General features: G+C 38.6%; 1 protein-coding gene across 3 annotated transcripts in view; it reads right to left on the bottom strand.

Annotated features, from left to right (window-relative positions):
* eng (endoglin) overlaps positions 1-22,269 on the bottom strand; it is a 42,569-nt gene extending 20,300 nt beyond the window's left edge. For all 3 annotated transcript variants that reach the window (XR_008356222.1, XM_053484925.1, XM_053484926.1), the window contains exons 1-3: positions 22,176-22,269; positions 21,116-21,328; positions 7,329-7,483 (exon numbers count right to left, since the gene is read on the bottom strand). Coding sequence is in view for 2 of the 3 variants with exons in the window: in XM_053484925.1 (XP_053340900.1) it covers positions 7,329-7,483; positions 21,116-21,176 (216 nt within the window). In the remaining variant the exon portion in view is untranslated. The remainder of the gene's footprint in view (positions 1-7,328; positions 7,484-21,115; positions 21,329-22,175) is intronic.
* Between the last annotated feature and the right edge of the window lie 6 nt (positions 22,270-22,275).

Raw genomic sequence — 22,275 nt, 5'->3', positions numbered from 1 at the left:
ACGGCTCATCCGTTTCTTTTCCAGCTTTAGAGACGATGCAGAGCCTGAAACCTCATTCTGCCAAATCCACTCCTAATCTCCGCTAACCGCAGTGTAAACACTCCCATCTGGAGGGGCGCGGTGATCTTTCTCAGAGGCTCGGCCGGGGCAGGATTTGCACCGATCCCCACCAAATATTTGTGAGCCTCAGGTAGAGAACAAATTACCCGCACTGGGTTTGGGATGGAAATGAAATAGATAAAAAAGTGGGTGAAATATGATGTGGAAAACATAATAAGAATAATAATAAACTGCTATGTAGAGCCATAAGTAAATATGCATGAGGTGTGGCAGGTAATATAGATCACAGAAAATCTATAAGAAATCATGGAGAGTAAATTATTATAAGTCAGGATTTTGTCAAAGAGCTAGAGCAGATCTCTTCCTTATTATGACCTGCTGCTTCGTTTTACTCGGCTTTGAGCGCTAATAAGGATATTGTGCGCGATTTGAAAGTCTAATTAATCCTGAGAATCGCCGTTGAAAGTGGACTTTTCGGTTTGTAATCCTCGCGTCTGTGCTTTCGGCTTTCTTGCCTCAGTGCTTCTGCTAAAGCGGGGCGCGCTGGAGTCTGCAAAGGGAATCCAACGCATCTAAAAAAACAGCTGTGCAAGACGGCGTCCAGAGGCACGCGTATGCTAATGTAAACCTTTTAATATCAAAGGCAGTGGCGTATCATAATTTATACCATTGCACTGTTGAGTTCCCAATTCTGATTGGTTTTCTATTATAACAGCTCTGATAAACCTAATATGTGACAGTGAAATGCTTTTCGGAGATACGGCTGTAGAAAGTAATCGTGCCAGGCATTGATTATTTTCCTACAACAGCACTCGAGATCATGTTTTACTTCTTAGATGAAACATCAAGTATCTCTAGAACTATTCTATCCCAGTTGTGCACAAAACTGCTGCATCCAGGCATAGAGAGTGCTAGTATTCGTCAGGACGTGACATCTGCCAACATTTGATGCATGGTCAAATGATCCCAGAGGTCCTCCATCTTTGAAAGCCCACATTTATATTTTAGATGGCATGTCTGCGAGCGCTAGGCATTATCTCCGAGCTGGAAAGCTGCCTTACATTTAATTAGTCTCGCAGGAACCGAGTTGTCAAACATGTCTGAGGGTACAAAGCTCAAAATAAAGAAAGAGCGAGAGAGGGGGGAAAAAAGATAATTTCCCTGTTTGATCAAAAAGCTTTTTCATTCTAGAGGAGATGGAGTAAGAAAGGATAATTCACACACACAAGAAGCATGTAACACAATACTTATTAATTAAGAGGAGTGCAACTCCAGGTAACCCAAGGGTCATCTACTTTAGACGTTGTCTGTGTTGCACTGATATTACAGCAATTGTTTGATTTGCGTGCTTTATTTTAAGTTTCAAAACACTATCACTTAGCGGCGCTATATTTTAAAGCTGTACGTTATTTGTCTCCTTGCCTGAAGATCTGATTGGGCGAGTTGACTGTGTGACCAGATTGAAGCATACCAGGAAGCCTGGGTAAGGCACCCGATGGTTCTTGAGTTCTGTCGAAACTGAATTTTTATTCTAAGACCTCAGGCACCATCTTAACCCCTCTTTGCCAAGGGGGGAGATATGATCCATTCCAAATGACTTGGAGTTGAAGCCTCTGTCTTATGCCTGCAGGGATTTCTAGGTATCTAGGATGTCTGATGCATGCAAGAAGTCTAGCATCCCCTGACCACCAAAGAAGCAGCTTCATTTACATTTTATCAGAAGACTGCAAACATCTAACTGGGTTATTCACATAAACTGTGCCCCTGAGTAAAGGATTGAAATGTCAAGTACTAGGAATGCCAAAGGTTAATAAGAGGGGCTCAGGGGAGATTGGTGTCCTCAGTCTTTGAGAACGGACCTTAAAGATATCTGAAATTCAAACTCCAGGATGGTAATGGTTGATGAGAGTGACTTTGTTAACATCCTGTTGTACTATGTCTCAGCCATTGAGTACACCCTCACTGGAGTTCTCAAAAGTTCTTTACCAAGACTGGTTGAGACTTGTAAATTCACAATGTAAAAATCCCCTGGCTATGCTTCAACAAGCCCCCGGGAGTTCTCAGACTCCAGTTTGAGACTTTTTTGCCCTACTTTGGTGGAAAAGAGTAGAAAGTATAAATGATTCCAAATCACCAAGGGAGCCAGGATGCCCAAGGGCAGCCTTGGAAAACAACAAACAGAAGATGCTGGCACCAGCTGAAAGCCTATTCCTTCTTGTTAACCTTGGAACAGGGTTGCTGTATAGGGGATAGTTCCAAGGATGCAAAGTAGACAGGAAATCCACTAGGAGTCCAGCAGTTACAGGATTTATGCACACTTTGGTCACCTGCATTTACAACAGTTTATCTGTAAGTGGCCATGTAACTGCTATACCTACTGACTGGTTGTGCAAACTTTCCTACCTTCTACACAAGGAAAATAAAATACTCAGGGGCGATAATGAATCTCATTGATACCTGAAGAGAGGTAGAGTACAAAGCAATGTGCTTAAAAGGATGCTGTTGGTTTTGGCTGAGAAAAAACTTTACACAACATAAGCCAATTTGTTCCTAGACTAATTGTGTTTTGCAATTCAGGACAACACAACTGAACATTAAAACAATGCTTGAGCGCCACATCAATCTAGAGCACTATTTAATAATTAATCAAGATGTCTGGTTCCTGTGTGTCTATATTTATGTTCTTTGTACAACAGGAAAAATCCAAAGTGAACGGAAACCGCCGAACAGAAAAAGAAACAAAAAAAAGGAGAGGGAGAACTCCAAGTTGTTTAGAGAAAACAGCACAGACTACCTGTACCTCTTTATGTACTTCATTTCACTTCGCTCAAACCTAAACAATGTCCCTTCTAGTGCCCAAGCAGTCGCCCTTGCTATTTTTGTTCCTGTGCTTTCAAGATACGATTGTTTTCCTTTTTTTTTTGAGGGCAGTTTTTTTCCAAGGTTTTGCTGATGCATAACTGTTTCCCGTTATTCTTTGGTTCTCCCCCTAAGCCGAGTCGGCTCCACCGCTTCAGTCTCGGCTCCGAGCCAGACAGTGACATCAATGAAAGTCTGAAAGCACCGCCCTTTCTCTCTCTCTCTCTCTCTCTCTCTCTCTTTACCAACACAAAGAAGTCATATTAGTTACTTCTGACCAATTCCCATGTTGATCATTAATAAACTTGCCAGCAATCCCTATGGTCTCTTTAGCTCTCTCTTCTTTTTTTGTTTTCCTGCCTAAATGTTTGATTTTGATGTTTCATATACAGTACAGTATGTCAGCTAGATTACAGTGTCACAATGTGAGTAAGAACCATGGTGACAATTCTGTCTGAGAAACAAGCAAGGGTCAGTTCATGCAGATGTTTCTCACATATTAACAGTGTGCATTTACGATCCTAACATGATATAATGGTCATTTATATAATACCATAATCAATTCTGGTTTAAGCCCATAAGTGATTCAACTGATAGGTATTAGTTTTATAAAATATGATTCAGTGATTATTTTATCCTTTAACAAAGTACAAAGGCCACTTCACTATAAGTGAGATACAGAGGCCACACCTACTATTTTTAAAGGTCCCATATTTTGCTATTTGTTTAACAAGCCCACACAAGACTAAGAGATTTCCTTAAAGTGTGTGTTAATGCCTCAGCCAAAGTACCCCATAGATGATGCATTAGTTATACCCCAAATGCCTCAGAAATAGGGCTCTAGGTCTTAAATATTTCAGTAATGAGTATTCTACCAAAAATTAAATCGATTAATCGAGTAATCGGATAAAATGTAATTTAGCTCAGTTAAACACCTATGTAAAATATATATGTATCAAAAAAAAACTAAGGCACACTGTTATGCGCTAAAATGCCTCCCTGCCACGAATTGCCCCCCCTCGCCCCCCACTACTTCACCTCTATCAAATATTATATTAGAACATAAATTCATAGGTTTTGTTTAATTTTTCATCATAAACAATATTTATTTAATAATAATAATATGATATTGTATAATAATATGAAAAATTTACAGCTCAGGCATAACATAAGCCTTTACTGACCTTTCCATTTTGCAGCAGAACGCTTCATCAAATCAATACACCGCAAACTGTTTGCGTGGATGACATACTGTAAGCGCTTCTTCTTAGTTGGTGTTTAGTGGCGGCTTGCATCCTGTGTCACGCAAAAAAATCTAATAATTGCGCAAAAACATAACGCAAGCTGTTAAAAGTAATAATTTTTTGTAATCGAATTACTCGAGTAATCGTTTCAGCCCTACTCCAAATGCACCATTTCAATGTCTTTGCAAATCGGCTACTGCTAAGCCACACCCCCCTCAACAGAACAGCTGAGCTGAGTAACAATCTGGGCAAGGGTTTTTTTTTTATATGAGATTAGGAATGCAATCACAAGTACAAAAATGCAAAGAGGACACAAAAACAAGGCATTTTTCTTCTTACAATTTTTGTGTACACACACTGGAGATTAATGTGAATGTCTGTCTAAAATATGAAATTTGCATAAAAGGTGCCCTTTAAAGTGAGTGCAGTTATATAAAATACTGTGATTCCAGTGAATCTTCACAAACTGACGATGTGCAAGAAGAACAGAACATTCACACTTCTTTTTGTCCTATTTTTTTTATGCCTCTTCCAATAATTTTCCCAAATATTTGTCGGTTAAAAAAAAGGAACCGATTCATAATTTTTTTCCTACGCAGTTTCTGAAAGTTATGTTGGGGTTAGTGCACACAAATGCAAAGGTTACGTTATCAGTTCTCCTCTGAGAGAAATGATTGATTTTTTTTAATTCTGTTTCTAAGCTCTGATTTTAACATCATGACCCTGGCATCCAAAAACCACTGCTGGAGTCACTTGGGAACAGGATACACATGCTTAAACTCTTTTGTGTTCCCATGCATGTGCTTTTTTAATTCAGTACATATCTCTTATGCAAGCTCCAAACTGAAACCATAGGGCTTTCGAGTTCTCTCACCCAGTGCAGACTCTCTACTTCGGCTGTGGGAGGTTGTTGCTCAAATGAGATTTATTTTCCCAAACCGCTGGAATACAGTAAACTTCTCATTATTAAGAAACAGATATTGTGTGAATTTTACTGCTTTTAAAAAACAAAATTAGATAATGGCTGCCGACACATAATATATGTACCTCTAGTGTGTACTGTATATAACCTCTAGGATGATCCTGCAGTTCTGGGGCAAAACAATAGTTTGGAAAGAGGAATCCCAGTTGTGTGAAAGCTTGGACAAAAGTAACCATGGCTTCATTAAAAAGGGCTTTGACTTAAGAAGAAAATAGTTTTAGGTTGGGGAAAAAAGCATCAGTTTGGACAAAAGAAGCCTCAGCATTTACAAAAAAAGGTCTTAGCTTGGGCAGAAAACCCATGGTGGGGGAGAGAACTCTCAGCTTGGGCAGAAACCCCATGGTGGGGAATATAAGCCTCAAATTGGGAAGAAAGCCCATGGTAGAGAAAGAAAGGCTTGAATAGGGCAGAAACCCCTGGGTAAAATACAGAAAGGTTCGGTTTTTGGCAGGAGATGCTTAATTCATATGGAGGATTACTGTAAGTGCTGGGCAGGAGGTGCCTCTGGTAGTGAAGATGAAGCCTTAGTTTCGGGAAAAAAGTTTAGCTTTATCTTCAAAAGCTTTTGTGGAAAGCTTTGGCTTGGGCAAAAAAAAAAATCTTAATTTGAAGTGGACTCAGCTTGGACATAAGAATTACCTGCTTGGGCAATACGAAAAGAACACATGCATTTGGGTAGAAGTATCCTCATCTTGGGCAGAAGCCACAGATTGGGCATAGGCTTGGGTAGGAGACCCCTCAGCTTGGACACGGGTTTGAGTCAGGACAGAAGAAACATCAGCCTGAGCAGAAAAGGTCTTAGACCTATGTGAATATTGGCATTAATTTTTAAAATAAAACCCAAACTTTTCTCAGTGGTGAACTTTCTGGAGTGTTGTACTGTACTTTGTGTCCTCATCCAGTCTTTGCCATTAGTAAACACGGCAGAGAGCAGATAGACACCACTGATTCTGACCCTCGACACACACTTTCATCGATGGGAAGAGCGTACTCGCTCCCTGCAGAGATCCCAAACCCACTTCTTCTCACCCGCCCGCTGTAACCCGAATCACCTCGGGGAGCTGTTTCTCACTCCCTCGCTCGCCTGGCATGTGTTGGAGATTTTTTCTATCCGCTCGGATGAGATGTCCTGACCGTTTTCCTCTGGTCCCCGAGGGAGCCGCAGTGCTGCTGGTCATCTGGCATCAATCTGACTCCGGCATGCTTTGAGAAAACAAAGTCAGCCCCTCAGGAGCGGAGCAGTCTAAGCAAACGCTCGGATGGAGTTTGTTTAGAAATTCGGACGGAGGGTATTAGGTTTGGGATTTCGCTCTGAGTCATGATTAAAGGTTTCGGGAGCTTGAAATGAGGTTCTCTTCTTCCGTAGCGTCTGATTTACACTGCGGGGGTTGATATAGTGGGACATGTCAACAGCCTGCTTCTCCAGAAGGGGATTAGTAATATTTCACATTTCCCACATTTCCTGTTTTATTGAGAATAAATTGGGTAATAAATATTCCAGGACATGCAATGCATTGTCTTGTTTTGCCAGCGTCTATGTGCCCGAAGTTCAGCAGGTAAAAAGTACAGCCACAATGCAAAAAAAATCAGCATTGTGCACCGTAGTCCTGTAGATTCGACTCTGCAATAATGCATAAAACATTATAATCCAAATATTTCTATTAAGAATTATGACTAATACCGAAACCTGTCTAGCGGTAAGGTACGCCAAAACATGTGGAGCCTTAAAAATGAGCTAGAATTGTTGTGCTGTAATCCAAATTGTTTTTATTCAAAAGAATTAAACCAGAGTGATTCTGGTTGGTATTGATTAATTTTCTACAACAGCAACTCTGACAATAGTGCAGTTTATATTAATGTGCTCGTTCTAATACTTTGCTTCATTGATAAAGTAACAGCTCATTTTCCTGGAACCTGGAGAGGCAAACTGCAAAAATCGGTGCTGCTGTATACAGAGGTTAATTAACGTTTATGGAATGAGTCTGCAGTGTCAGTGCTTTGTAACAGTTTATGTAAAAGTTTTACACTTTGTTGTCTCTCTGTAACGTTATTTTCTTACTTTAAGAAAAAGTAAAACGGAGCCTAAAAGGGAAAGAGTTTCTGTACAGTAAGTGAGAACAGGAACTAACTGTACACAGTATACCATGATGGCAGTAGTGACTGAATGTTAGTATCAGACGTACCACTGAAGCAAAGAGCAGATTGATGATGTGCACTTCTGTCCCGTTCTTCGTTGCGTAGTTCGTCAAGCACCCATCTGTCATTTCGTCCACGGTGATGGCAACTTTGTCCGTACTTTCTTTTCTGTAAATCCCCTTCGGTTCGCAAAGTGAGGAACCTGATGCAACAAGAAAGAATTTGTTCTTTAATAAATTAAAAACAGGAAAATTCATACCACACAAGTCATTATTCTTTCAATAACAGAACATCCTGTAGTTGTGATTTTTTTAACATTATGTTACTGTACTTTTTAGAAACAAAAATAATTCCAAAGGCATGATCACAGGAAGTTATTATTCCACTTTTAGTAACACTTCTACTTTAAATATTAGATTTGCAGGTCAGTTGATTTATTAAACCCACCCCCACGCCCACCCCCCGATACCATGCTGTCCAATAAACCCTCATTCCAGGTTAGGGAGTGCGTGCCTTGCATTGTTTTCCCGAGAAACTGAAATGATTAATCCAATCTTTATTTGGCGCCTCGGTCAATGAACATTTCCCAGAAGTAAATGGAGTCTTTCCTAAGGAAGTGACGGGGTCAGGTGTCATTTCCTAGCCAATCAGTGGCGCGGTTCGGTGCATGTTTGAAACCAAAGATCGAGGGTGCGATTGGCTGCTGAGGTGTAACCCGTGGCACCGACGGGCGAGCACGTTCATTGTTTTAAAGGCTTGGCGTGAATGCTTTGCAGGCCGGCCCAGACTCTGCGTCTCCCTCTCCCTTTTTTTTCTTTCATTCTAACTATAAACAGTAATTTTCTCTTTATCATGATTGAGAGACCATGACCAGGAATTTATCCCTTGATAAAGAAAAACTAAGAGTTATAATGAAGAGTGATTGAGTCTTGTTTGAGAATGGAAAATAACACACAAAATGGAGCACATCCTGAAGACGTACAGTTACGCAACGTTCACGGGTTATTTAGCGATTATTTAATCCTTTCAGACAATGAAAAGGTTATAAAATTATTAGCTTTGAATACACACCAAATCATAATCAAGAAGTCAGTGCAGTTAGCTAGCTTTAAATCTAAAGATAGAGTCCACCATGATTTTCATAGTTTTTGAGAAAAACAGACTGTCTGAGGATCAAAGTTGAAATAATTTAATTATGAATATTAACTTTAACCTGCATTTATGTTTAGCAGATTTGTCAAGACTTTCTTACAACATTAGTTCATTTTTACACAAAAAAACCTTATACTCACATATTAAGGACGTGATGTGTAAGGGCGCAGAGAGGGGGTTAATGGGTAAGCGTGGGGCACGAAATCATGCAGTGTATGCATGTACTGTATAGTGTTGTGCATACAGTTTTAAGAAAGAAATGCTGAGCTGCAGCTGCTCTCATTATATAAACACACGTTTTATTTATTTAAAGCCATAAAACTAAAAAAAAAAAAAAAAAACGTGTTCACTAGCTAGTGTACTGTACATTAATAAATTGCAGTTTGTAGCTACGGCCAAAACACAGCATTAGTGCTGATTGAATTTTTTTTATGTTAATACAGAAAAGGTGTGTGCAACATTTAAGTGACCGATCTTACTTCCCCTTAAAATTTCAAGTTTCTAACTTCAGACGTTTTGGAGAGATGATTTCATATGCGCCCCAAAAATGGCCATTTTTCAGTGTTATACTGTCTCGCTTCAAACAATAATCATTTAAAATGCTAATTATTTAGCAAATTTTTTCTTTAAGAGTATTGATACTAAAATTGGTGTAAGTTTCTCGAAGCTAATGACCTGTTAACATTGTTGCTTAAATTAAAACATTCCGTGCAAAATTACAGATTTTTCCCCCAAAAAATCTGTAGTGTCCGTAACCATGTAACATTCATTTCGCAATATCTTACCAATTTAGAACAATAACATTTTTCAGGTTTATGTCTTTTTAATTGGCCAAGTTTCATCTGAATGACAGTTAAGATCATTGAAAGATTTTAATTCAAAAAAGTTACGGAACTAACGCACCATGAAGCAGAAGTAGACACCAGGCCTGATACACTTATTTTGCTCTGACACTGTTTCCAAGGGCAAGCAGAGGAGGAACAGGAAGCCGAGACGTTCTCGAGGACGACAGGAAGCACTCTGTTTAGAAGAGACGAGATCTCCATGGTGCTTATAAATGTTAGCCCCCCTCCCTCCGTTCCAGACCTATACCTTGACACGTTCTAGTGAAGCCGATGTTGTATAGCGAGCTTACAGCTGTCACAGCTCACGAGGCTCATTCCTCTGTAAAAGCCAATGGCCTGTGACGGTGAGGAGATTTATCTCAGCCTCCGCTCTGGGAGTCGCCGCTCGGTCACATCTATCAGTCACTGAAATCAGGCGCGGCGCTGCGTTCACGCTGACCGATGAACCTGACCCCGGAAATGCCGATGTCACTAAACGCCTCTGCTAAACGTTTCTGTGTTAAATGAGGTAGAATCTGCTTTTATCAGCAGCTCGAACGACTCTTTCCCATGCAAACTGCGCCTCGAGGCTTCAGCTGGGAATTGCGCCACAGTGGCTCGTTTGTCATCGTCAGGTCTGTCGGATAAAAAGTAAAAGATAGCTAGCTGTCGTTGTACATCATGAGCGCTTTATGAGGCATTCGTTTGGCTTACGTGTGTGTTTTTCTTGGTCAGTGTGTGTGTATGTGTCAGAAACTGTGTGTCAATTTCCTATTTGACCCCGAAACCTCACGCTGAGCCAAAACAAGCTCAAAGGGAGCACAGTTTGCTCTGGGGTGAACAGAAGGAGTGAGTCATGAATAAGATTGCTAAATACTGGACAACCCCGAACCCCATACACACACACACACACACACAGACACACACACATTGATGCACACATATCCCTGCGGTACAGTGTGATACAGTCCATCCCACTGTGCTTTGACTAAAACTACCGGTACATGGCTCATGCCGGGGATTTTAGTAAATGATTCAGTCAAATGATTCCTTTTCTTTAATTGGATTTGGGTCCTATATGTTATCGTCAACGAACACATTATTGTGGACGCTCCACATAAACAGGTTAAATAAAACTTTAATAAACATTTATTTATTTAATTTAATCGATTAATTTAATAAATAAGTCGAAAGCAGGAACACTTTTTAATTCTTACTTATTTATAAGGCTTTAATATTATTCATCACGATATATTTTTTTAATAAATAAAATAATTCTGCTAGAATTGTTTAGATATCCACCCTTTGAACACGACACCAAATGGCATGTTTCATTGACGAGTTGTAAAAATTTGTTGTAAAAATCTCTAATAAGACTAATTCAAAATCTAAAGCCACAAAAATGAAACCTAAAAACCCTAAAAAAGCAGAACCATTTCTTGTTTTGTAAGATACAACAGGCCTTCAGTCAGCAAAAAACAAGAATCAAAAAAAAAAAAAAAGAAAAAAAAACACACTGAACCTCAAAGAACTCGTCCTGAGCTGGCAGCGAAGGTCTACGTCCTGGAAACGGCGACTTCCTTTATTGAGTCTCGTCAGAAAGTCGGAGCCACTACTCACACGGCTATTGTTTCCTATTATTTAGATTTTACGGTGTGGAGCTTTTTTTATCATCGCATGACGGCGGCGTGTGTGTTACTGCAGGAGGCTTTGGAAAGCAGTGATGAGTTCTCTGTGATGAGCTCCCAAAATGCTACGACGGACGCATACTAACACTCAGGCCTAATTATCCGTGCAGTACATTAATCAATCGGCGTAGCTCGTGTCCGCGAGTGTTCAGGATGACGCTCGGGTTTACTGATGAGAAGCTTTATTAGTTATACACCACCGAGCTACAGTGATACTGGGTAAAATCCTAACATTACATGCCACGAGGTAATCCATGCGCTGCTCCCTGAGTAATGATCCACGCCGCTTCGAAAAAGTTTCAGAAGTCCGAACGTGTCTGCTACAAAGAAGGGTGTCCTTTAAGGGTTCTTCATATAGTTTAGAGTTTCTTAGCTTCCTTATTGAGTTTTGGTTGGAACGGGGTGATTATAGATAATAAAGTGAATAAAGAGTGAATAAAAAGGTCTTTCTCTGTGGTCTTACAGAGTTACTGTTAACACCGACTGCTAAGTGGATCACTGCAGAAGTCTTAGCAAGTTACAGTCTAGAACCCTTAAAGAACACCCTTCTAAAATAGCATCACTATTTCTTAAATCTAAAATTAAAAGCAACCAAATATATAATTATTAACTACTTTTTGAGCTTTAAATGTTATTTTATAGCTAACTGTTTGTCATTAGCTACTTAGTTGTCTTTCGCTAATTTGTTAGTTAGCATTATCTTGCTAATTATCATTTGCTAGTTAGGTGTTACTCTCTAATTTCTTAGTTAGCTCTCTCTTGCTAATTATTTCTTATTTGTTAGTTTGCTGTCTCTAATTGTCATTTGATAGTTAGTTGTCCTATTCGAAGTTTTAGTTAGCTGTCTCTTGCTAATTATTTCTCATTTGCTCGTTAGCTTTATCTAATTTGTCATTTTCCAGGTTTATTGTATCTTGCTAATTGTCTGTAATTTGTTAGTTAGCTGTCTCTTGATAATTATTTCCTATTGCTAGGTAATTTGCTAGCATTCATTTTAGAAAGAGCAAAATAATTCACTAATATAATAAACAAATATTTGTTATATATATATATATATATATATATATATATATATATATATATATATATATTTTATGCCATATGGCAAAAAAATAGTAAAATAGCATGTTTTACTTTTACTTGTCTTTTTTGCAGTGGTTATTTCTTTTAAATTAAACCTATTACACCACAGTAATTCCCTAAGTTTAAAAGCTCTTATTTATTAAAAAAAAAATACACAATAGTTTTATAAATTTTTTTGTTTGTTTGTTAGTTTTAAATCTTGTAAAATTTTGCGTTGCCTCTTGGAGTTTACAAAACTCTAATACGCGGCTTGCCGCTAAAAACTTCAGAAAGTTTATGTATGAAGCTTACTAATGAACGTAACAAACCGCTCGCACTGATGACTCCTTCCATAAATGTCACTTAAACATTTAGTGTGTCTGACTTTTAATTTTTCAGATGTTACAAAAAAAGGGGAGGGGGGGATCTCTGTGAACTTGTACGTCAACTATAACCCTGGATTTAGCTAAAAGTCACAAGATTACTCCACTTTAACCCTGCACGTGTCATGTCCATGTTTCTTACTATAAATGCTTGTAGATTCGATCCTGCTCTATATCCGGGATTAAAGATGATTTTTAAAAAATCCTAAAGAGATGCTGAAGTGTTCGTGAGGGTGAATTGAAGGGTGTCGGAGTGAATGAGGGAGCGAGCGAAAAAGTCCCGCCTCTGCTCCATACACCTATTGTGGAAGGCTTCCGTGGCTGCCGACCCCGACCTAACCATCCACAGGAAGACAAACAAACTCTTATCAGAGTCACGCAGAGACCTGAGCTGTCCTGTGACCTTTAACCCCTACTCCAAAAAAAAGTAAAAAAAAAACCTATCTGAGTCATATAAATATAATAGTCTGAATGAATCATTCCTCTTCACTGTTCATGATTCAAGGCTTTCCAGCAGTACAGTCATCATAATGATGTGTAAATATGTATGTAAAATTAACAACAGTAATAATATGCATAAATCCTGGGCCTTGGGCATATTTCTAATACGTCTAGATCGATCCTCCTGAGAGTAAGCGGAAGTTAATTTAATTTGCAGATAATTCATAAGTGATACATGATATAAAGAGAAAAATATTTCTAATAATAAAAATGAGATCTGAGTATGAAAAGTATAATTCTGAGAAAAAAAAAAGGTTTTAGTTCCCATTCTGATTCCGGGTTCATGAAGAACTTTTGTCTTTTGAAGAAGCTTTTGAGACTTCTTTACATTTCATATTTTGTGACCAAGAAACCACAAAGTGCAACGTCTTCCATCATGTTGTGTGGGAAAATCTTAAAGCTGCGACTTCACCTCTGACTGTTACAAAGCGCTGACACTGGAGACTCCTTCCGTAATCATTGTCATGTTAGAAAGAAAGTTCAAAGTGCCAAATTGTCCTGAAGTCTTTCCTGAGGTGGAAAACTTCTGTTACAAAGCGCTGACACTGGAGACTCCTTCCATCAACCTTAAAAAAAAAAGATTTCCTTAGAAAAAGTCTTTATGTTCAGTGCTCATTGGACATGCCCTTTTGAAGAAGGTGTTACTACAGAAACTGTAAAACGTGACTAAACAAGGGCACTAATACAGTATGAACCAGTCGTCTGCAGAGGTTTAATGCCGCTGGGGTACAGTCTAATTTAACACAACCCAACATGTTTCTCTCGGCAAACAATCTCATTTTGACAGTGAGAGTAATTATGTTTAACCAATAACACATACACGCTTCTTGACAACTTTCCTCCCTCACGCGTTTTTCTGCACATCTTCAGGACGCAAGGCGCACTTTTTACAGCGATGACAGATCGTCAGGAACAGCAGCGTGAACAGAACGCTAAGTATTTACAAATGAATTAGGGGATGAGGATGAGCTGGCGGTGGTGGAGGGGTGCGGCGCGGCACAGTGAGCTCATCCGTCTTCGCTGCATTAATTAGCGCCACGGCTCGTGGAGGAAGGATTCGTTTAGCCGAGGCTGTTAGCCTGTTCCGCCAAGCAGATGGAAGCGCCGGTGCTCTTAATCATTCAAGTCTGATGTCGTTGCACACAAACATATGTTTCGCATAGAAGCGACAAACGCTGCAGCGGCGCCACTGATGACTGTGACCCAAATGAAGATTTATGTGTGAGACTGTGAGGCATGACTCAAGCAGCAAACGCTGTGATGATTCGCGGCATAGGTGAAAAATGCTCGCTTTGACCTCGGTCGTGTATCGAAAATCTGTTCCTCAGAGTGATGCGGAGGAGCTGTTTCAGACTGGCTGGATAAGGAGGACATAAAATGTACACGATGTCCCAGGAACTCCAGATGCAGCCCATCTATAATGGCATGTACTGTATAGCGTTAGAAGTTTGTTCCTGGTGTTTCGCACTGGAGGTCTGATTCCAAAGCAAGACTAGTTTGTTCATACATTATTTCCTACGAGCATTTCTGTAAATTTACGTATAGACTCATATAGCGATGTGAACCGCAACTGGTTTGTTGATAAATTAAAAGCGCTTCGCGATTTTCAAACATTTAACACTTCAATCAAGCTAGTTCTTGTCCTCAGTTACATTACAGCACCTATAAACAGTCGTTCCCTCACCAGCTTGTCATGACGTCAAGTGAACTCTCACAGCCTTGGAGAATCCTTCCAAATAAACATCTCCTTACTAAAAAACTTTGTCTTATCAACGGCTACGTGTATTTTGGAAATTGATTATGTGCCATGTCCGCTGTACAAGTCCCTGTGAATCCGCTATCACTATAGAAACAATAACATCCTGTTTTAACGGTAACAGTGACGTCTGTATGAATCAGGATTTCATATAAAGAGTGCATCAACTTGTTAGATTTAAACATATTTATTAAGTTTATTATTATGTATTTATATTCAAAATTATTTTTTTTAATAACACAGTTTAAGAACGTTGAATGCAATGTATAACATTCAGAATGCTGCTACATCCACTTAGGCACTTATTGTACTCTTTAAACATATACTATATTCATGCAAAGAGTATACAGTAACAGTTTTTTGCATGTGAAAATTATCACAGCATCCCATAATTTATGTCCTTAACATTAAAACAATAAAGTGACTCTGAACTGTTTTCTTCAAACACAATTCCTTACTTAAATGTACTTCTAACAAATTGTCCCTGTTCTGGCATCGTACACAAAGTATGATCTGCAGTATGAAACATACCTAGTGTAGTCATTTATAAAAATGTAACAGATATATGCAACTCATTAATATTAAAGATATATTTATTTTATGTTGAGTGACTGGAGCATTAAATTGAATGGATTTAGTATTATAATAAAAATAAATAAATAAATAAACCTCTGATAACAACCACAAAAGAAAAAAAAAGAATGTCAACTTAAATATGGTAAACACTTATGGTTTTCTTTTACATGTCTAACCAATTGAATAAGGACTGTGATGTTTGATTAGGTTCTCACAATAAAAATATATATTTTATAAAAAAATTTAAATAGATATGAGTATATCTTTTAGCAAACTAATAATTTAAGTACACTTAAAGTAACTCCAGAGCAATTAGAAAAAAGTAACAAACAGTGTTACAGTACTATGTAACCAATTTATTCGAGTTATATATCAAGTTTTTAGGAGCATGATTGTAGAAAACTTGGATAAACCTTTTAATTTTTTTACATTTTCTATCCATTTAGTCATCTCCAGTGAAAAAGACGTTTTCTATTTTTATCCACACTCTGAAGAACAATGCAATGATTCAGCTCAGCTCAGCTCATACTGCAATAAAACTCATACTTAAATGTGTTATGTTAAATCTTACGAAAGCTCCTGGATCAGATTTCTACTACAGTACAATAACACAAAGATGTCTTGTATAAATTACAGATTTAAAGCATGTACTGGGTGTCTCTTTGTGTTTCCAAGATGTAGAATAGTGCCTGAGTGCTATAGAAGAGACAAGAAAGGCATACTCAGAGACATTCTTCAGCCTTCCTTAGGAAAAAAAAACAAGTGAATGAGAACTACAGAAGTTTAGGCAGCGAATGGCGATCCTTATCGGTCCAGACGGCCGTCGCTCTGGTGCTAACAGCGGCTCTGAGATTTATCTCGGCCTGGTGCTAATGAGCCATTCAGGACTCGGAAGTCTGGCGTAGGAGAGTGCCGATATATGGGTATGACGGTGTTCCGTGATAAATCGGTGTCGAGAAATCTTAAGACGTGATACCGGCTTAATTATTTATTTTCCAAGATGGCCAGACTGATGTCATTCGCTAATGCATTTTCGGTGGAGCCGAAGCGGTTTAACTCATAACGCCGACACTAAATGCCCTAATTAAAATCAGGCAGTGCTTATGAGTGAGAAATGCAAAGGGAATTAAGTGCATCTCCATAAGCGCTGCTTTGATCTGCCTCTCCTTTTCATATCTCGTTACATGTTGCTAGAATGGGAATTAGCTTGGAGTGGAAAATTCCACCGAGCTCTGAAAGTAACATCGGACTGATTGTCTCCCTGTACCCATCTGAACATACTTCCTCAGCCCACACAGAAAGCTGGGGTTAAAAAAAAAGAATGAAAAAAAACACGTCACATGCAGGAAGAGGGGCAAAAACAGCATAAACAGAGTCAGCTGAAGTGAAAAGAGAGAGCGAGGGAGAGAGAGAGACAGAGCGAGAGAGAGAGAGAGAGAGAGAGAGAGAGAGAAAAAATAAAGAACTAGCAGTCGAGTGGAGTCTGGCAGGAAAGACAGGGCGATTGTTAATTGCAATTTGGAGATAGAAATCGGACTCCGAGAGCGACAAGAGGTCGCGTCATTGGGTCTCCCTGCCACACTGTCTGGCGGGGGTAGTTGGGCACGGTGCTATATGCTAATGTGAGTGTGCTAAAATTAGCTTATGGGGTTGTTTTACTGAATATATCTTTTGGGAGATATTTGAGTTAAGAAATTTGGCTGAATTGGAGGCATTTGGGTGGAGGGGCATTTAACATTCTGTCATGGGGGCATTTGATGCAAAACACTTTAGCTAATGATCTTCATGCTGAAAAATCTTTCCAGAAACATTTAATTTTGCGCACTAGGGCCAAGGACATTTGGACAGGGACATTTACATCAGGACATTTGGTTCAGTGATAGTTGGACAGAGGCAGTCAGCTTGTGCCATTTGGGCTGAAGACATTTGGACCTGAATTTTCAGCTTGGTGTGTTCGGATCTGGAACATTTGAAAACAGGCATTTAGCTTAGGGCTTTTGGCTCATTGAGGGTGGGGCATAGTTTGCCAGAGACATTTAGGCAGGAATATTTGTGACAGGAAAATCTCTCCAGGGCATATGGGGCAGTTACATTTCAACTGGTTGTATTGAAATGGGGTATTTGGTAGACGCTTTGCAGTATGTTTCCTGAGTTTTAGTATTGGCGCTTTGGGGCAGGAACAAATTTCTCAAGAGCAGTTTGGCTGAGGTCTTCTGGCCAATTGATACAGGTATTTTTGGCCAAGGCCAGAGCATTGTTCGAACATTTGAGTCAGGGACATTTTGGAGTAGAGGCATATTTCAGGACATGTTAGGGAACTTGAGCCAGGAACATCTAGAAAGGGGTATTTAGACTGAGGCACTTAATTTAGGAATGTATGGGCAAGACAACTGAGGAAGTGGTATTTTGTCTGGGGCTTTTGGTTTGAATGGAAATATAGTGGGGTATTTAATGAAAGCATTTGGGCTGGGGTGTGCTTCCAGTGGCATTTACTTTAGACTATCTGCGCAAAAGAATTGGGCACTGAGTTACTTACATCAAAGATATCAGGACAGGCAATTCAGGCTAAAGATATTTGGAAAGAGTTCATTGTATTTCAACATGTTGTCAGTTTGGGCTGTGGTGTGTTTGACAGGCCTTTGGCTTTGATGCTTTGGGGTGATAAATATTTAGACCAGGGCATTTAGGTTGGGTCATTTGGGTCAATGGGATTTTAAATTAGACATTTTTTTTTGTTTGGGTGCATTCATGTGTCATTTTTTAAACTTGGTATTGAAATTTAAGGACAAGGGCACTTTGTCTGGGGCATGGAGTGCAATTGGGCACGAGGTCATATGTCTCAAGCTTGGCCAGGCTCATTTAAAAAGAAAGGAAGTCCTTTATTTGCTCAAAGGAGGGGGATTTTTTTCTGTCTCTCTCTGATTTTGCTTTTTGTTTTTTGTTTTTTTACTTTTTTTGGTCTAACATCAGAGGAGACGTCCGTCATCTCTCTGACTCTCTCCGTCTGTTTCCCTGGCGGCCTATTTTTTCCGTCTCCTTCTCTGCGGGCCTGGAGTGAGCCGGTGACGCCGCTGGGCCACTGGGTCTAGTCGTTAGAGTCGTTATATAATGGCGCCCTGATCGCTGCACTCTTCCTCAGGATATCGCTCCCCGTGAATCCACTGCAGCTCTCCTTCTCCTTCTCTCTCTCTCTGTCTATAGACTTCAGTTCATACATAGCATACAGTACATGCTGTCTCTCTCTTCATCTCTCTTCATGTTTCTTTTTACCTTTACCTTTCTCGCTTTCTCTCCATATCTCTCTTTCTCACATGCATACACACACACACACACACACACACTTCTTTCTTATCTTATACACATTTTTCTCAGCTGGATGGTAAACAAGTGCATCATGGGATGCTGGTAATCTAGTAGAAATGCCAAAAAACAAACTTAATTTTCATTTAAGGTGATTTAAACTGAAAAAACTCAGAACATAACGTAGGCGTGTAATTTAGAGCATTTATACATTATGTTTTTGATATTTGCATTTTCAAATTAGTTTTATAGAAAAATTGCAAAATTTTGGTGTTTTATTCCATTCAAATGCCATAATGGAAGCACTTATCTATACTTTACCTCTCATATAGTGTAACTTCTACCAAAGATTTAGAACCACATTATACATTTTGATGAGCATGGACATTAATTTTCTGTCATAAAGGCGTTATTAAGTCTATAATCGGATTTCTTAAATAGTCTGTACTTTGACATTCCACTTCCTGCCCAGAAAACACACACCAAATAACCCACAGTGACCAAATTAAACCACAGATACTAGATTGCACCTTCTAAAAAAGTTCTTAAAAAATATTTGTGTATTCAGCGAATACACAAGCGCTGCAATGTCCGGGCCCGCCAGTTTGAGCATTTGCCTTAATCCAAACTTTTATACAGATTTCTTCTTGCAAACCCAATCTCATATAACATTATACCACGCCACTCATGAAGTCTCTATTCTGATTGGTCAGAGGGTGATGACTTATTTTCTATAAGACAGATGTTGTAATAGAAAATAAATTTCATTTCCCTAGGAATAGCTCAATCATGGGAACTTTTCCACATCAATCCTGAGATGAGAAATTTATTTATAATTTAAAACTCATGGAAGGAGTCTCCAGTGTCAGAGTTAAAAGTCTAACTTTCATGACGTACTCAGGGCAGGGCAGTTTACACTTCTTTGTGGTAAAACAAGATGTTGTTTACAGCATCTTGTAGAAAAAATACAGTGGAAATGAAACAACTTTGCGGTTGAGACTGTAACCTCGCTTTATCATAACACCTCGTAGCAGATGTCTTGTGCAGATGTTTTATTTCGGCACTTTGTGTTTAAAGTTAATGACTTCTCAGGCAATGCTCATGACATGGCTCACATCTCACGTTTCATGAGAACAACATCGGGAAAATTGCTCTTTCTTAAGCACGCAACAATGTCCCGATCTGGCTTGTGCTCAAGAATCTGAACCTGAGTAAATATACCGTGATGCACGCCCACTGTTGAAAGAATAGACGGTTCTTTCAGCCGCCAGAGGTATTAATAACAACAACGGTTTCCTCATATTGAACAAAGTTTCCTCACGTGATATACTCACGTGGACTTTACGTCTAATAACCAGACTCGCAATCAAAACTCAACAGTCTAACTTTTAAAAAAAGACCTTCAAAGAACAGGAGAGCGACAAAAGCATGTTTGCAGTGAACAACTTGTGGGGCAATTTTCTTATTTTAACAGGAAATACTAAGCATGTGTCATTTATATGTATACAGTATGAAAATAACTAAACCTCAAAAATTTTAAAGTATGCATGAGTTTATAGTTGCTATTTTTATCCCACAATGCAACATTTAATTTTCAAAATAAAAGCCAGGAACATGAAAAAAACAAAACTGCATGTTGCCGTACTTAGATAAATGTAGACAAATTGTGGAAACATCTGTTTAGTTTTGCTTTTATTTTACTTTCATTTTTTTAATTTTCTGTTACTTTCCATTTCATTATTATTAATACACGTTTGTATCTACCTTCTGCCTTGAATTTTCCCCAAACAAATACATGAATTGAACAGAAAGAGAAACTTAAACTGAACAGAGGAGTAAAGTAACGGTGCTAGCCATCAAGAGACTGTGCTGCTTTAATAGTACACATTAATGTGAATATCACTTAACATTAAATTCTTAATTCATGCACTGAATATTACCTGTTAATTATTACTTCATTAACAAACATTAAATCATAGAGTTGTTTTTTGCTCTTTATTTTCAGAATGTATTTAATCGATTGATTGATTGTATTAAGATGTTCTGTATACACAAATGTTTATAGAGTTACATACTAATTTACTATAAAATTGTATTAAGAAATACTGAAGAGATATTAATCAGTTAAAGTCATTTCAGAAACCAATTAAAAGTGTCGTTTTTTTATGTTTAATCTGTGAGGAACCCCTACAGCTCCATATCAAGCAGAACTTTTTAAGTAAGCTAAGAACACTTAATTATCAAAGGAAACCTTAAAAGAACCTTCTCTTGTTCTAAGAGTGTACGATTCCAGGTAACGGACAGTAACACTCCAGTGAATAAAGATGTTCCTAAAGTATAGATCTACAAACATGGCTGTCAATTCAAAACCACTAGTTTCTACAGCTGATAACTTGCAGAAGTTCAGTGTAAACATCCTAAACAGTTGTTCAGTTTAATCCTTTAGGGAAGCATGGGAAACCGTCTTAGGAACCCTTACGGGACCCTGTTCCTTTTATTTAAAGAAGAAAAAAAAAGCATAGGTTTGTGTACAAAACCTTTTCCTTCTTGAATTTTGGACTGAAACAGCATGAGAAGCAACTGCGGTGTTACCTGAAGCTGCGGAAGCGCTGAAGATCATCAGCAAAGCCAAAATAGTGCTGAAAGTCTCCATGTCGTGAATCGGTGTCGTTTTGGAGAGTCGATCCCTGTGTTAGCCGGCACCTGAGGACGGAGTTCCAGAGCTGTGCGTGTGTAAAAGTGTGTGTCAGAGTGTGTTTGGTTGTATTTCTGGCACTAATCACACCCGTCCGGCCTTGACGCTTCCTGGCAGGACAGAAAAGGAGGCGGCGTTAAGGAGGGCTGGAGGGCTGGGAATCTCCTGGGACTCATTTTTATCCAATGACCACAGAGAGATGATGTATCTGTTTTCTTAATTCTTACACTGTTTGGATTGCTCAGTAAAAAATTCCTGCTGGATCACGGCACGCTAAAGTGTCTGATAAGATCAGATGCGTGACTTGGGCTTTAACACAATCGTTAAAATTTCTTTTTTTATTTTTCTTACATAAACACTGATCAAATGTTTGCAGCATGCGATTTAAACATGTGATTAAATGTGTGTGTTCTGCTTTTGTTGATAACACATTCTGCATAAAATTACTGCTACTTTACTTATTTGTATTTCTTCTTCTTTTTATAAAATTGTTATATGTTTAAATTAATTAATTTACTAAATATTGTAGTCAATAAACACGCACGTGATTAACAATACAAATTTAATTAAATACAAATGTGCTTGTTAATTAAAATAAACAAATTATTGTAAGAAAAATCTAGAAACAAAGCTTAAAATGAATTCTCTATGTTTAAAAAATATATTACTAATTAATTAGTTTGATCATTTTTTATCTACAGAGCACGCACTACTTTCAAACGTTACCATAGTTACCGCAGATCGCGTACTTTTTTTTTTATGATCGCAAAAGCGCGGCGCAGGTTTCCATGGCGACCTGTAATCTGTATGTAGCAGCCAACGTCTTTACGTTTAACGTTTTTCTAGTAAAAAAATGGTGGGAAAAGTTGTATCATACGTAAATACACATAATAATAATAATAATAATAATAATAAATCCAACATGGCCGTTAAACATTAAGATCATTATAAACTTACCTTTACAGGCGAAGCTACAGAGAGACAAGTTTGCTGTGAGTTTCTCAGCTGTCACGAACTCTCGAGCTGAGAAAGAACTCGTGCGCTACACGCGAGCCGG

This window comes from Clarias gariepinus, chromosome 24, assembly GCF_024256425.1.
Source record: "Clarias gariepinus isolate MV-2021 ecotype Netherlands chromosome 24, CGAR_prim_01v2, whole genome shotgun sequence".
NCBI classification, from domain to species: domain Eukaryota; kingdom Metazoa; phylum Chordata; class Actinopteri; order Siluriformes; family Clariidae; genus Clarias; species Clarias gariepinus.
The sequence above is the reverse complement of the archived record's forward strand: the minus strand, read 5'-3'. Positions and strand labels throughout refer to the sequence as shown.